This window comes from Chaetodon trifascialis, chromosome 6 (genome assembly GCF_039877785.1).
Source record: "Chaetodon trifascialis isolate fChaTrf1 chromosome 6, fChaTrf1.hap1, whole genome shotgun sequence".
Classification (NCBI taxonomy): Eukaryota; Metazoa; Chordata; class Actinopteri; order Chaetodontiformes; family Chaetodontidae; genus Chaetodon; species Chaetodon trifascialis.
Window position 1 is genome coordinate 6,458,522 of NC_092061.1, and position 15,202 is coordinate 6,473,723.

Sequence of the window (15,202 nt, forward strand, 5' to 3'; positions counted from 1 at the left end):
TATGATATTCTGTGCAACTTTGGAAAAATCTCATGCTTGTCACAAGGCAGTGTGGGACATCAAACTGATGTAGAAGTTGGCAAAGAAAGCTGAGATTAGCTAATACTTGAAACCAGTTGCATAATTTCCATTGCTTTTAATGAATTTTATGCCGCTCTATGCTGCGCCACACTTCACCTCAAACGCCAGATCCTTTCCACCTAAATCATATTACAAAGCCTCTAATTGGCATCCAGCATTGCACCCTAAAACTTCAGACACAACAGGAGGATGGTGGAACATGCCTGTCTCCGTGGTTCTCTGTTAATGGAACAAGCTTGTCTGCATGAGACCTTTTAATTCACGTTGCTGTGTGATAATTTCTTGTGGGCCTGCTTGGTGCCAGGCCAGCAGGTGAGGACTACACAGCCAGAGCATCCTGCCCCATTATCCACAGAGGACCTTAACTCTGGTTCCCACAACATTTTCTTTTATAATTTAGCTCATTTCTCAGAACACACAGGTAGTATGGATTTCATTTATTTCTATTCATGAAGAAAACATACAGCTATTAAGTCTGTTTGTGACTTTTGTTGAAATTCTGGGGAGCTGGATTAAACAGGATGAAACGTTTGTGCGTGTTTTTAATTTTAAACAAAAGCAGCAAAACTGTGTTGCATTGACGTATTTTATATATCACAATCCTGTAGAATCGTCATGTTTTTAAAGATGCATTTTGCAGCCCTTCTGCAGCAGATGTAGAAGACAAAAAAAAGGTTGTAACAAAGGTTGTCAGCCGGAATCAAACTCACCACTGCGCTGGTACACGGTACAGTATGTGCTGAACCAAGAGGGAGACAAAAAGTCACTGAACCTCATAAACATCACTCAGCATACTGCTACAGTGCCGACACTCTTTAGTGGAGCTGAGGCACAAGCATTCCTCACAGCGGGACAATGTGCTCGAGGATAATCAGCTCAATAAAAGTACATCTGCCTTTCTCACTGCTGTATACAGGGACTGCACAGGGACACAATGTCCCGTTGTTTTTTTATACTTCGCTCCTCTTGACAAATAATTTCATGCTAGAGGATGAACATTAATCTAACCCCTTTGTACATGAAGCTGTTCTCCTGGGATGGTGTTCAGCACTGAGTTCACTGGAGGGAAAAGCCACGTGTGTTTCAGAGATTGGGAAGAAATGAAAAGTTTGTTGTCCTGCACAGTTTTGCCTCTTTTATGAAAAATTATTTTATTGATGAGTCTTTAACTTGTGTGTAAACAGTTCATACTGTCACAGTTTTAATTTTATCAGTCATGACAACTGAGCAAACTTTACCCATTGATAAGGGTCAGACGTGGATCCTGTCTACGGACTGTTTTGTCAGTCTGGTATTGATTTCAAAATCAATAATGAACCTTTGAGTTCAAAACACAAACACCAATGTAACACCACTCCCAGGTTTGATCAGTCATAGTTTTTCGCTATTTACAAAGATAATCTGTACGATCACACGGTGAAAAGGTCCCCTCTGTATGCTTTTTCACATTTCCTACATTTCCTGAAGTAATCACCATCTGCCAGGCTTGGTCAGGCCAGGAGGCACAGGGTGGAGCCATCAATTAGTTGGTTTAATTCGAATTGAATCAATAAGAGACGAAATGAAACCAGGCTCGTCTCCGCACTGTGTGTTACTCTTGTTTTCTCTTCTAATTGTGATTTTTCCTTTTTCTACGAGTGGGTTGTGGTCATTGTTAAACCGGGCTGAAGAGGAAGGGGAGGGCCCAGGAGTCTCTTCCTCTTTGTGTGTGACCAGACACTGTCGGCCATAAGGGTGGGGGAGCGTAGATTCATCCGAGGGGGAAGTGTTTATTAATGATCACCCACCTTGAATTATTGTTGTATTGTTTAAATGTTTGCCATGTCTCAACTGTTTGCTATGATACTTTAAGGTTTCAGAGGGGATTTCCCCCTCTGGTTTACCCCATGCAGTGGTTTAGTCCAATTAGGGTAGGACCAGGGAGGGGGGGTATATAAAGCCACTTAGGAACTGACCGTGGGAGAGTTGTTGTTTGGTAGCAGCTTGCTGTGAGCTTGTGGTATTTCACTTATTTTTTATTTTTTTTTAGCTTATTTGCTCCTTGTTAATTTTCCTGGGACTCTGTTTCTCATTGTGATTTTTGGTTAATAAAACGCTGCCTTTTTTGCGCGGGCTTCTGCCTGTTGAGCCATTCTTCAGCTCAACATTGTCAGCTTCACTACAACCCCTCGTCTATGTAGTATTACTACCCGTAATGCTACTCGCAGGTTACATCACAGTCATTTTATGTTACTACAGTAATCCTGAATATTTGGATGTGTTAAACAGGTCACAGGGAACTGCAGTGTTACCACAGTCTGTTCAGGGTAATTACTTTTTATGAACCTCTCTTGCTTAGAGACTGGTGTTGAAAAGTGAAGATTCAGCCCTGCTGTGAGGGATTTACTTCCTGTGTGAGTGTGTGTGCGTGTGTGTATGCGTGTGCGTGCCAAAAAACACTCTTCACCCTTCACTTTCATGTCTGTTGGTGCTTGCACAGCTGATTTCAATATACGTCTCGGAATAAGAAAAAGAGAAAATGCCAAACACTGCAATTTGTCAACTAATTTTTACAGTCAAGTCAATTTAAAGTTATTGAATTAGCTTTGGCCAGACACACTGTCTTGACACAGAAGAGAATCATTTCGCTGAATTATTTTTGGAGAAAGGTTTCATTTAGTGGAGAGTAATAACCATCAGCGCGCAATGCTGCAGACGATGGGAGGAAGAATGAAAATGGTGTATGGAGACATTGTAGACATGGGAAGCCAGAATGAAACTCCTGGAAGTGCCTGACGTACAGATGAGTAAGAATGAAAACAAATGCTGAAAAAAGCGTGAGTGAGCGCACGAAGCTGCCAAGGTGCAACCTGATTCCTGAACAATTGTAGGGCAATTTATTTAAGTAAACAAAATGTGACTCTTTTTTAACACGGATGTGTGACTAGTCAGGCAGCTGAGGTTGAAATGGCTGAAACTGCGCAGTCCCAAACACTTTTTTCTCCTTACCAGACTTTGCTCACTGTTGCCCTGTGTGTCAGCTCTACAATATAATGGGTAATATAAATATCTGAGCACAAAGACCCTCTCAGAGTATGTAAAACAAGCTCAGCTATTTGCTTATATAGCAGCAAACTCGATTATATAATTACACAACAGAACTGAGAAAGAACTTTTCACTCTACTACTGTATATTTGCGCTCCACAGTAGTAATCCAGATGACACCACATGAGAGGTTCCCAGAGCTGCAAGAATATTTTTGGGGTTTCCTGATTTTTGCAATGAAAAATATTTTAGCTCTCAGAAACTAATTTTATCCATGAAAATACTGAACAAGTACATTTGGCAAGCATCTATTTATATGTTTTGCATTAAGCCCACTGCGGAAACTAACAATACTGGCTTCCCCAATTTTGTAAATTACATGGCAGAAAGTAAAAGGTCTTAAATCTAAATTTGGTTGTTGTTGGCTTAGGTGAACATGTTTTGGCAGAACAAACTGTAATAGTTTGTTTTATGAATGCAGTTTTTCAGGACACGGTGCCTTGGGAGCAGAGACGAGCAAAGTAAGCTCATGCTGTGTGGGCAGCACAGAGCTGACCTCCGGATGGGACAAAATGTCTTACATGAACCAGTGCATGAAGCCCGTCAGTGCAGCTATTTACTGACTGTGCTGTTAATCAGCTGATATTTCTGTTTGATTCATTCTTAAATATTGTCCTCACACAATTTGCACATGAAATTATATCTGTAGTGATGTTAGTTTCCAAGACAACCAAACCAGATCATTGCTTTTTAGCCACAAATGATGATGATGATGATGATGATGATGTCTGTCAGCTGGTCCAAAACTTTGGTCCAGACAAATATTTCAACTACTACTTGATAGATTGCCATTAAATTTGGTATTAAAATTGATGTCCTCCTCAGGGGGGATTGGAATTTAGCTGGAGCTTTGGTGATACCTCAGTTTTTCCTCTGGTGCCATCACCAGGTCAGAACTTCTGTACCTTTGTTTTTTGACCAAATCCCTGGAAAAATAGTGACACTTCCATCAGCCTCAGCTGTAATTTGTCTTTGGTGCTACTTTTTGAAGCTAACATGCTAAGATGGCAAACATACTGAACAGGCCTGCTAAAAATCAGCATGTTAGCATACAGACATGCATTTTTAATAACCGCTGTCCATAAAGGGACAGCCATTCCCAAAACACAAATTAATGAAAAACAACAGCAGAAGCAACTCACAAAACAGTGAATAAAACAACATTGCTTTGAAACAAGTCTGTAAAAAACATCAGTTTCATGTGATGCTGCAACGAAGAGACATACTTGGACAACCGCGGTCTCTGGACTAAATGTTTCCAACGCTGCCTTTTAGAACAGCCAACCAGAAGCTTTTCAAGGACACCAGACTACAGTTTTTCTGACAGGGGGTTAAACAGGTCTTACAGCATGTGTTGCCACTAAAGCCTTCTTAATGCCTGTAAAGTGATCATGCGTGACAGAACAGATATGGTTTCCTTCAGTCTCTGGGATGCTAGCGGTCTTTGGCCTTCTTGAAGTGTTCCGGGCACAATCACTGACAGTGAGAGATGTCTGCTGAAACTATTACTGCTATGATTCTCTGAAGATCTGACCTTTGATCTCGAGTTATCCTGTCTTCCACTTTGACCAATTTGAAGCTCTTTAGCTGTCAGAAGGAGTCAGTTCATCTTTCTTCCTGTCCATGTGAGATCAGTGCAGCGCCTCATGTCAGTGGTCTTCCCAGGCCTGTAAGTTGCACCTGACCGCTCCTCCCATCTGCCTGACCCCGTCTGTCTCCAGCTTGTCCCCTGGTCTGAGCAGCCCACCCTCTGCCTGCCTCAGCTCTGCATGCGAACAAGTCCGGATCTCGCCTGGGAGGAAGTGGAATGTTTTTACTGGGAAGTTTGGGATTAGACGACCATTGCAGGATTTTCATTCCATCTCTCGGTAGCTGCACTCCAAAGGAAGCCCCCCCTTTTTTCTTACATAAGTAAGCCATCGCCAATGTGGATTAATGAGCTTTATCCCATGCAGAAAAAGCAAAATAGACTGTGTGTCCAAAAACTGCAGTACAGAGTGTCCATGACTGAACTGCAGCAGAGTCTGGGTTATTCCCAGACTCTTCTGCTGCCCATTGATTATCTGCCATAAAACAATTTTGTAGTGCATTTTTCACTGCTTGGAAGCCTTTGTTAATCAGTGAAATCTGATCTGCCAGTGTTTATCCCTTTTTACAGTGTATAAGCACAAAATATATCAATTCTGCTTCAGATCTGGCATGTCAGTCAACCTGTGGCAAAACTGTGTTGGATGTGTGCACATCCCAGTGCAGATATTATCTCCAGCTCCTGAGGTTATTGGCATTATCTTCGAACACCTACTGTGTAATCTACCCCTGAGCTCATTCATTGCCTCCTTATCATGCAACGCGTCCTTGTATTTAGCATGGAACACGTGGATGTGTGACGGGGAGAGATGGACACTTCTTTTCCATCCAGGAGACCCCCGGGGAACTTCCTGTATTTTTGTAACCCGGATGAGAAGCTGTTGATAACATGAGTGTGTGGGCGCCAGCGGGGAAGGTGACATTAGCGACAACTCAGAGGAAGAGGAAGTCAATCAGCAGAGCGAGAGGGAGGAGGACAATAGCTGTGTGGCATGAGAGGAAAGCCAAGTGGGGAAAGTGGGAGTAAACACACACACGAGGTATCTCTGTCTGCAGGTCAGAGGGAACGAGGAGCTGCATCTACACGTGCATGCATGCGTTCTCATTTGGGCATGGCGTGTGTCTGTGCACTTAAGTGCATTTGCATGTGTGTGTGTGTGTTTGCATGCACGCGCGTGTGGGAGCATGAGTGTATGTGTGTGTGTGTGTGAGTGTGTGATCGCACAGTCGTCTGTTTCGCACCTGGCCGGGCCAGTAGTGAGTCAGCAGTGGTGAGAGGTTGAGCTGTATTCCCTGTCACACAGCTCAAAGTTGTGTTAACCTTTAAGACAAAAGGCTATGACGTGTGTGGGCTTCTGCTGATCCTGTGAGGAAAGCCATCTGAATGTCATGTATTCTTCTAGCTGCCATCAAAATCTGATTTAAAATGTGTGGTTGAGGTCTCTGAGGAAACCATTCAGCAAGTCTAACTGAATTGTAAGGGCATGTTGGTCACGGTGAGTGTTGCTCTGAGTTTCCTCGAGTTTTGAGACTGTTGCAGGACACGCAGCTAAAAATCTAAAAACAAACTGTGTGGGAACAAATTACAAACACTGAAATAATTATGAGTGAGAATCATACTCATCTGTGCTTTTAACATCTCTTTTGACTTATTTTCAACTTTTCTCTTCTCTACTTTACAGACTTTAAGCGAGATAAGACTGACAGTGCCAAAAGTCTGCAGTTCTCTACAGATTTCGATAATGTGTTAAAATATATATTGCCCTTGAATTCACCGTCTGGCCAACAGCCACTACAAAGCAAGAAGACAATGAAAGCATGAAGCAGATCACTGTAGTTATAGTTTGTGGTTGCCATATTTCTTTGTTTCATTAACCTTGTCAAAGCATATTTCACAGTTTATACAAAAGAGAAAAACACAAGAGTTTTTACAGTTCTATTGCATAAGTGCATTCACTTGAAACAGGCCAAATCTTTGCCACAAACATTAGGGAGGCGGGTACAGGTCAATAAGCTGGCTGTGCTGGAGGTCACTACGGTCCAAGTGTCTTGCGGGACAGTTTTTGAGCACAGACAAAAGTACCATGCTTAAGTGCCGAAGACAAAGAGACGCCCAAAGAAGAAAAGAACGACTTTCTCAGAGAGGAGAAAACTTTTATTCAGTCAATTAAGCCTACATTTTCGAGCCAAACTTGCAGCATCCTTCAGGAATGGAAATGTTGATCAGTCGGTTGGTTCATTTTGGTCCAAACTGAAATTTCTACAAACTGCTGGTTGAATTACCAAGAAATTTTATACAGAAATTTGTGGTCCTCTGATAATGTATCCTAACGACTTCAATGATCTTCTGACTCACACTGGTTCACATTTGTGGGTTTTGGTGAAATGTCTTGACTGTTGGTTCAGACCTTCATGGCTCAGGATGAATTGTGATTCATTTTCCATTTAGTATTATCATCAGGTTAAAACCTCAATTTGTCCAATACTTTGATGTATGACCTGCAAAACTAAAGACATTCCCACCAGCCTCACCTGTGCTTTGTGTTTAGTGTCAAAGAGCAGATGTTATCATGCCCACATGCTAAACTAAGATGGTGACAATGGTGCACATTATACTTGCTAAAAATGCTAACGTTTAGCTCAAAGCACCACTGTGTTTAAGTAGAGCCACTAGCATGGCTGTGGGCTCAGAGAGCGTCACAGGTGACTCATCGAAACTGGCACAGCAGAGTCATTTGAACAAACACGTGCTGACAATCTCCTACCTTTACCCAGTTTAACACTATAACTCAGAGGGCTGCAACAGACTGGAGGACTGGAGCATAACTATCCATCAGCTGCAGAGCCGGATATCTATGACGTACAGCACAGCATGATGCAGTATCTTGATCACCAAAATGTCACAAGTTTTCCCTGGAAGAACAAAGGCTGCAGTGTGACGTGTGCTTTCCTGTCAAGTCAGTGACATCATCTGGGCTGGATCATCAACACTGGCAGCAACGGTAATTCTACACCTGAAAAAGCAGCCTTTCAAGCTGCCTGTGACAGCTTCTTTTCATTTTTCATGTGGGCACGCCGTTTCAGTCGAGTCACCGGGGAGGAAGTGATAAAGTTGCTGTGAGATGACTACATCAAAAGCCTTTAACCTGCTCTAACAGACCGCACAAGTGATGTACAAAGAGGAGCCAGGGCTTAAAAAAAAAAAAAAAGATTTGAAAGACGGGGTGAGTGAAAGATGAGCTTGATGTGTTGTTTAACGGTGACTAGTAGGCCGGAAAGTGAAGTCCGGAAAGCCACAACACAGAGCGTGTCAGCTACGTTTGGTCGTGTTTAGAGGGGCTTCTATGGAAACCTTCCAAATGGAGGTACTATAGAAAGGATGATTCACCAGTCTGGAGGTGATCGTGGCATTAGGAGAGTAGGTAGAGAAAGCTTGCCCCTGGGGTGAACTGTCACACATTTCTTTAAATTCTTTTACTCACAAATTCTTTTTACTACCACTAATTGGATATCCCGTGGGGCTGATGACAGATGATTGTTAGCATATAGAGCTCGAATTTTACTCAGGGTGTGTCCAAACTGATCGGTAACTGAATCATGATGACGTGTGTGACCTGTGGGTGTGGTTGATAAAGATAGTGAAGTCCAGATGAGTAGAAAATGGTCAAACGCCCAGAGTCACCTACTGTACTGTGCAGCCCACAATTCCCAGCTACGCCCGTCATGTGCACGCCAAAGACAATCAATCCCGAGCTGCTGCCATCGTGGCTGCTCGCTCGCGGGGTGAGAAAAGGTCCTGGCTTTGCTTGGCTTGAGGTAAGCAGCAGCATCATAAATTCAATTTTGAAATAACAGAATCCAGGATATCCTGTGGTTAACCACCAAGGCAAGATATCCGATTGTCTAACCCACGCCTGTAATCCTGTCGGCTCTGATAGATGGAATATGGATGTTTGAGTAGATTTCATGAAAACAAGAGTGACTCCAGATGCCCTCTGTTCTGAGGAAAATCACTGATTTAGCTTTCAGAGTCGATTCCTTGCTTGGCAAGTTTGGCTTAAGTTGATTACTTTGGAACATTTAAGCCAACATATAAGCATATAAAGATAAAAACTGACCCTTACACAGTTTATTTTGTAATACATCTCACAGCATGGTCATTACAACACAAACGATTCGTAAGTGGGTGTGTACATGGATGTGTGTGTGTGTGTGTGTCATGTCCTACACTGAAATCAGCCACTGTTGTGACACGAGGTGAAACCTCAGTGGCCGAGTAGGCCCAGCCCCGACTACACAATGAAGACATCCTTAGAGATGACCTGTGTTTACAGCCGGGTTGTCAGGGAGTCCTCCGCACTCCGGCAATAAGGAAGGGTATTATTTGCTTTGGCTGAGGAAAAAGCTTCTAATCAGATCTCTGTGACATGTGAACACACTGTGCTCCTCACCACCCATCTCTCTCCATCCCTGCGTAGTTTCTGTTCACCTTTTGCCTCCTCACCTCAGGTCGTCCTCTCATGTTTTACATGCAGGTTGTGAAACATGTGTGAGTGCACGGTTTGCAGTGGACAAAAGCCAAAAGTCCAATGATTGATCACGCATGTATTTATTGTATGTCACTCAGAATGCAATGAGTTAAAACTGTGCACCTCTTTTCTCTCTCATTTTCTTTGTCTTTGTAAAAGTAGTAAAGTAAAAGTACTAAAACCACATTGTAGAAATGCTGTTCAAGCAAAAGTTTTGCATTCAAAATGTTAAAGTACAGAAACATTCACCCCAAAATATACTTAAAGTACCTCAAGTAAAAACACTCATTACACAAAATAATGATCATAATGATATTATTGCATTATAATTATTGATATATTAATGTGTTCATTTCTTTAATGTTGCAGCTGGTAAAAAGGGTGCTCATTTTAATGGCTCAATACACTTTAATCTATGATAACATAGCCTCATTGATTTGCTAATTATGTTCTGTATTACTAGTCTGAATCTGCAACACAAATAGTAATTAAAGCTTTTAAATAAATGTAGTGGGGTAAAAAGTACAATAATTACATGTAAAATATAGTAGAGTAGTAGCAGAAAATGGAAATACTCAAGTAAAGTACAAGTTCCTCAAAACTGTGCTTAAGTTCAACACTTGATTGAATGTTTGTGGTTACTTTCCACAACTGCCTTCTGCCCTGCATGTGTAAAGAAAGAGGCTAAGGTGAAGTATATTGCTCAGGTTGGGGGGAATTGTCATGTCTAATTGCCACATCGGCCTTCTTATCTGATCTTGCAAGACAGCGATTGTAATAAAACACCAGCGGAGATGAGCCAGGAAAGGTGAAGATTACACAGGGTGAGCCTTTCATGGCACAATCCATCCCTTCATTGCTCTGGGTTTTCCACACTCTCAGTCCAGGAAGTACAGTATAGTGGGGCATGTGAGGGCTGGATGTGGGCTGGAGGAGGACGGCAGGAGTGCTGAGGTAACCACTCTGATAAGTGATGCATCTCTGCACTGCATTGTGCATTGTGCTTCGATATGACAACCCCATTGTGAGGACACGCTGTGGAGTAAAAACGCAACAAAGGCTGATTATCTTCTGAGAGGGAAAGGTCAGGTTGCAGCCTGCCGATGCTTTAGTGTGTCAGGAGGATTTTAGATCGTGTGGATTTCACACCTCTTTGAATGACTACTATTAATGATGAATAATACATTGCTACATCAGGACAGTTTTGTTTGTGGTAAGGCTAAATCAGTAGCCTGCATGCCTTTGGTGCACTCAGTTACTGCTGATTGTTTCAGCTTTTTAAAAGGCAAACCCTGTGAAATTCTTTGCTGCGGATTATAATGCTGCCCTTTAGTGCCCTGCCATGGTTTCATTAAGTATTGCAGTATTGAAGTTTTTCAAATTTTGACAGCTGAAAACATCTCTCAGCTATTATTTTTGCTCTTAAACCAGTTCCAGTAACCTCAGTTTGAGAAACTGGAAAAAACAACAACAAAAAAACTGCATGTTCAAATTACAGAAGACAAACCATCCTCTAAACTACTTGACCTGAATCTCAAAATCACTTTCTCAAAGAGTGTTTAGTAATGACTTAAGCTGTCTGATGTCCAAATGTCCTGTAGATACATGGGCCTGGAGCAGATGTCTGATGCATTTTTTGCATTCCAGTTCAGATTAGTGGCCAAACTTAATGGAGCGTAAAAGTAATGGTTTGAATTTTGGTTTGGACTGAATGATGGGTATCACTCATGTCTATTCAGCTGAGGTTTGTTTACAGACACAACAAAGCAACATGTAAGACAAGCGATAGAGGCCTCAATCTCACTCTGCCAAAAAGCATCCTTTGAGTGACATATAAAGTAGTGTGCTAAGTTATCAGAGATGATTTACTGCCTACTTCACACTGAGTGATGACAGTCCGCTTCAGTTTGGCTTCATCTCAGGCAGTAAGGTATCTTTTGTTTCATCCCTCACAGTTTTAAGGAAGCTCATGATGCCGGAGCCGCCGGTGCCCCTCTCCTCTAATGCTGTGGGTGCTCTGCTGATCATCTCCACTGCTGAGTCCTGGTTACGCAGTTGTCGGGCACGGGCAGCGGGTACAGTGATGAAGCGGCTGACGACGTTGATGTGGTAGCTGCGTAACTCCAGCAGTTTTGTGACACAGTGCTGAAAGGCCTGGTCTAGCCGCTCGTCTGCCTGCTGCTGGACAAAGCTCTTTAGGGAGGGTTCCAGCGAGATGTCCCAGATCAGTTGCCTGTGTGCAGGTGGCATGTAGTCCCTCATGCGGGTTAGAAAGGCACCTACATAAGGGTGTTATCATCACATTGAGTTCTTCTCATTCCTCTCTGGCACTTTTGTAATCAATCAAAGGGAAAAAAAAATCAGCCATCTTACCACTTTTTCCTTCATGCTTGACTCCAAAAAGTTCATCAAAGCAGTGCAGCAGGCTGCTCTGCGCAGCGCTCCCTCCTGAAAACGCCATTGGTTCCTTCTGGACTCCTTCATATATCAGGCCATTTGGCATACAGGGGTTGTCCTTCCACCTATGCACGTTTGCATGGACACAAACACACACAACCATTTCAAAAACATGTTTCACTTCACAAATACATGAACAATAAGTCAAATAAAAACAGAGTTCTGTACCCAGACAGGTATATCCTCATAATGCCATAGAAGACCGAAGGTTCCACGTACACTAGAGGAAAATCATATTCATCAAAATCCTTGTTGACAGGGAAAACAGAATACTTAAAAGTTATGTTTGAGGGATTACCATGCATCAGTTTGAGTGCATTTGTCATGTCCTGTATAGACTGGCTGATACCCTCCAGGGCTCCGGCCACAGCCTGAGTGTCACCACTCCTGACGCCATTGATCACAGTGGCAATGTTCTGCAACACAGGTCCAGTTACAGGCTTTTCAGAAATTTCCTCAGTTTAATTGATTTTCAGGCAACATCTCCAACAGAATGAATCCTTGCATTGTTATCTTCACATGCACAGAAGAATCGACTTATTTTTGAACATATCTTCACCCTCAGTGCAGGGACTGCTGCCATTTCCACCAGTAAAGTAACTATGAAGAAGCCTTGCACATTGTCTCCACCTGGAATGCTCACCAGCAGCTCCAGGTTCCTGAATGACACAAGTAAATCAATAACTTTCGTGTACATGATAATATTATGCTTCAGTATGTGTTGATGACGAGAATTCAAGTGAAAATGCACTTACTCAATGTTAAAAGGTCTGTCATAAAGGTGGACATGGAAAAGAAAGACAACAGATTTATACCTGGCATTTGTTTAGGAGGCAACCAAACCACATGCAGAAGATAGATGGCCTTACCCCTCTGGATCCTTCTTCCTCCAATTAGCCAGTGCTGCATCTGCATGGGTGAGGATTGGGGGGAGTCCTAAACGTTGTGACACCTCCCAGTATGGGACAGCCAGGTTACGTGGCAACATCTTAGAGGTGGAAAAGGTGGAAAGTCTTTCATATAAACTGAGTAGACTGTAGAGAAGCTGATATCAAGGAAAAAGGTCATGTCAATATGACATAAATGAAAACTGAAAGACAGCGATACCTCGATTGTATTGCTCTCTCCCTCCTGCCAGGTGTAGCCCATGGTCATCATGCTGAGGGCCAGGTGAGCCAGCCGTAACTCACGGTGTTTCTGCAGAAACTCGGTGCTCAGCAGCGGCATCTGGACAAATAGAAGATCAACACTGAGCCATGGCTCCATTAACACAGTGAACTGTCTTTGACAGATTATTGTTCGCACTGACCTTGTTAACATGTGAGCGCAACTCATGAGACTGCGCAAGTTCTGGGACTCGCAGGGCAATATCCATCCATGGCTGGTAGTAAGGTGGAAGCTCTTTCTTTGAAAGTAAAGTGGAAGCACCGTGTTTATCAGTGAAAAATGCTCATCATCACAGCAAATGAAAATGAACCAGCTCATCTGTTCACGACAGATGCGAAGGTGCAACATGATGAACAGACTGAAGCCTTTTCATTTGTAGTTTGAAGAGCGCTTCCCTAATTTTTATTTCATTCTTTAATGTTGCCACATGCAGAGTAGCCTTGGACTTGGCAGACTGTTTAAAAAAAATGCAATTTAGTAAAAACACACAACTGTGGAAATAAAGTTCATTACACAAACAGGAACAAAGCCAAATTTCAGCTTCCATCAATCAATTGGTCTCAATCAATACCACCAGTCACAAGTTCAGTTTTATAACTGCTAAGCTATGAGCACCATTTTCATCTAATGTGGCTTAAATTTAGCTTCAGTTAAACGACTGCATATATAAGGCTTCATTTCACTTGAACTCATGTTTAAAATACATTTCCAAGAGTGAGGTAATCAGATATTTCATTAGGACGGCTACAGACATAGTATGCATAAGGTAAAATGTAAAAAGTGGTCCACCCACCAGAGGATCAGGGAGGATGAAGCCAAACTCCTCAGAGACATGGTAAGCATCCAGAGAGAAAAGAGATTTGGAGCCTGAATCAGCAGCAGCCATTGTGAATGCAGCAGAAACCCAGCGATGACTGTACGGCTATCTGAGTTGTTCAAGAAACCCTGTGTCTGGACTCCGGCACAGAGTTCACTTTGAAGCTGTTGTCAATAATGTTTACAGTTGCTTACACAACAGCTCTCAGTTATTGTCAGTTCTTGCACAATTTTAAGAAATGTTTGGCAAATCTGTATCTATATGCTTCACTTAGTGAATCATTAAGTTTAGGGTCTTCACAGTTATCAAATCTATAGTTCCCACAGCTGGGTGCTCTGTGAACTCTAGACTTGATGAGAAGAAAATGCACATTAGATGAAATTATAGCTGCATTTGACCAGCTCCTGTTCAATTATACTGCTGTGCTGCTGCATGTTCTTTTTTGTTGTATGAATTAATTCATTATGTGGACATTATACAACGAAAAGGACAGGAAAGATCATTTCCATGCTGTCTATGTGAAATGCTGCACTCTTATTTCACCACTTTTTCAGTGTATCAGGCAGGTATGAATGTGCAATAATGGTGCATGTATAAGAACAGCAATCAATCAATCTTTAGTTGCTTTTGCAGTAGTTAAAGCATACTGTGTCATATAAACAGTATGTGGACAACAGACAGAAATGAAAAGTGGCTGAAAGACCAAAACATAAAAAAAACCCCTTCAATCTAGGAAAGATAAATATCAAAGGTTATCCCCACCTTACAAATACAGTCCCACTTTATGTCCTCTCTGTCCACACACTGACTGACACCAAGTACACGGTTTCATTCATGCCTCATTTCTAGTTCACCATTTTCCTTGTGTTATGCACAAAGCTACATATATTATGTGTTGCAGTACAATGCATTACTTCAGCTTATGCAGATTTTTATTTAGAAGGAACATGTTCCACCCTCTGCTCTGTCTATTTTGTGGCTCAGTATTGAGGAGAGGATTACACAAAGTTAGACTGTCAGCCTCACCTGGTGGAGCACACTGAGCACTGCAGGAGTGACAGTGAAAAGGGCTGTACACCAAAGTGAAGGGGAATCGGTATCAGTCAGTCCTCCACTGACACCAAAAGTCTATTTTACTGCGTGAGCTGTTTGGTATGATTCTGGAAAGCTGACATGCTGCTCTCACTTTGGCAGTTTATTCAATGAAATAGGAATGCAGTAGGATATAAATCTGCAAAACCATTTTCACAGGATGATGCTTGTGTTAACCAGCTTTAACAAGCTGAGGCATTTATCTCTGCAGTGCAACTTTGGCACTCATGCTTCCTCAAACTCTAAAGGTCATCTGTAATTTGATCCTCTTGGTCCTAGAACAAAGTTAAGATTACAAACGCTGGATGCCGGGTCATGTGACTGGCGTGACATAGTGACAGAAGTAAAAGATAAACTGACTCATGAGAATCTGGTTTATTGTGTATT

At 42.3% G+C, this 15,202-nt stretch overlaps 1 protein-coding gene across 1 annotated transcript; it reads right to left on the reverse strand.

Annotated features, from left to right (window-relative positions):
• Positions 1-9,344: 9,344 nt before the first annotated feature.
• ido1 (indoleamine 2,3-dioxygenase 1) lies at positions 9,345-14,427 on the reverse strand. Its single transcript, XM_070965420.1, has 10 exons — positions 13,700-14,427; positions 13,049-13,144; positions 12,847-12,966; positions 12,609-12,727; positions 12,495-12,509; positions 12,299-12,398; positions 12,038-12,155; positions 11,908-11,959; positions 11,656-11,804; positions 9,345-11,561 (listed from the first exon to the last, which is right to left on the reverse strand). The coding sequence occupies exons 1-10, from the start codon at positions 13,790-13,792 to the stop codon at positions 11,185-11,187; spliced, it is 1,239 nt and encodes a 412-aa protein (XP_070821521.1). The 5' UTR covers positions 13,793-14,427; the 3' UTR covers positions 9,345-11,184.
• Between the last annotated feature and the right edge of the window lie 775 nt (positions 14,428-15,202).

Excerpts from the sequence above, each read along its gene's own strand:
- ido1 (XM_070965420.1), bottom strand. The coding sequence starts at position 13,792 with ATGGCTGCTGCTGATTCAGGCTCCAAATCTCTTTTCTCTCTGGATGCT. Across the intron at positions 11,960-12,037 it reads TGCACTCAAACTGATGCATG|TGTACGTGGAACCTTCGGTC; the intron begins GTAATCCCTCAA and ends ATTTTCCTCTAG. Across the intron at positions 11,805-11,907 it reads ATGAGGATATACCTGTCTGG|GTGGAAGGACAACCCCTGTA; the intron begins GTACAGAACTCT and ends AAACGTGCATAG.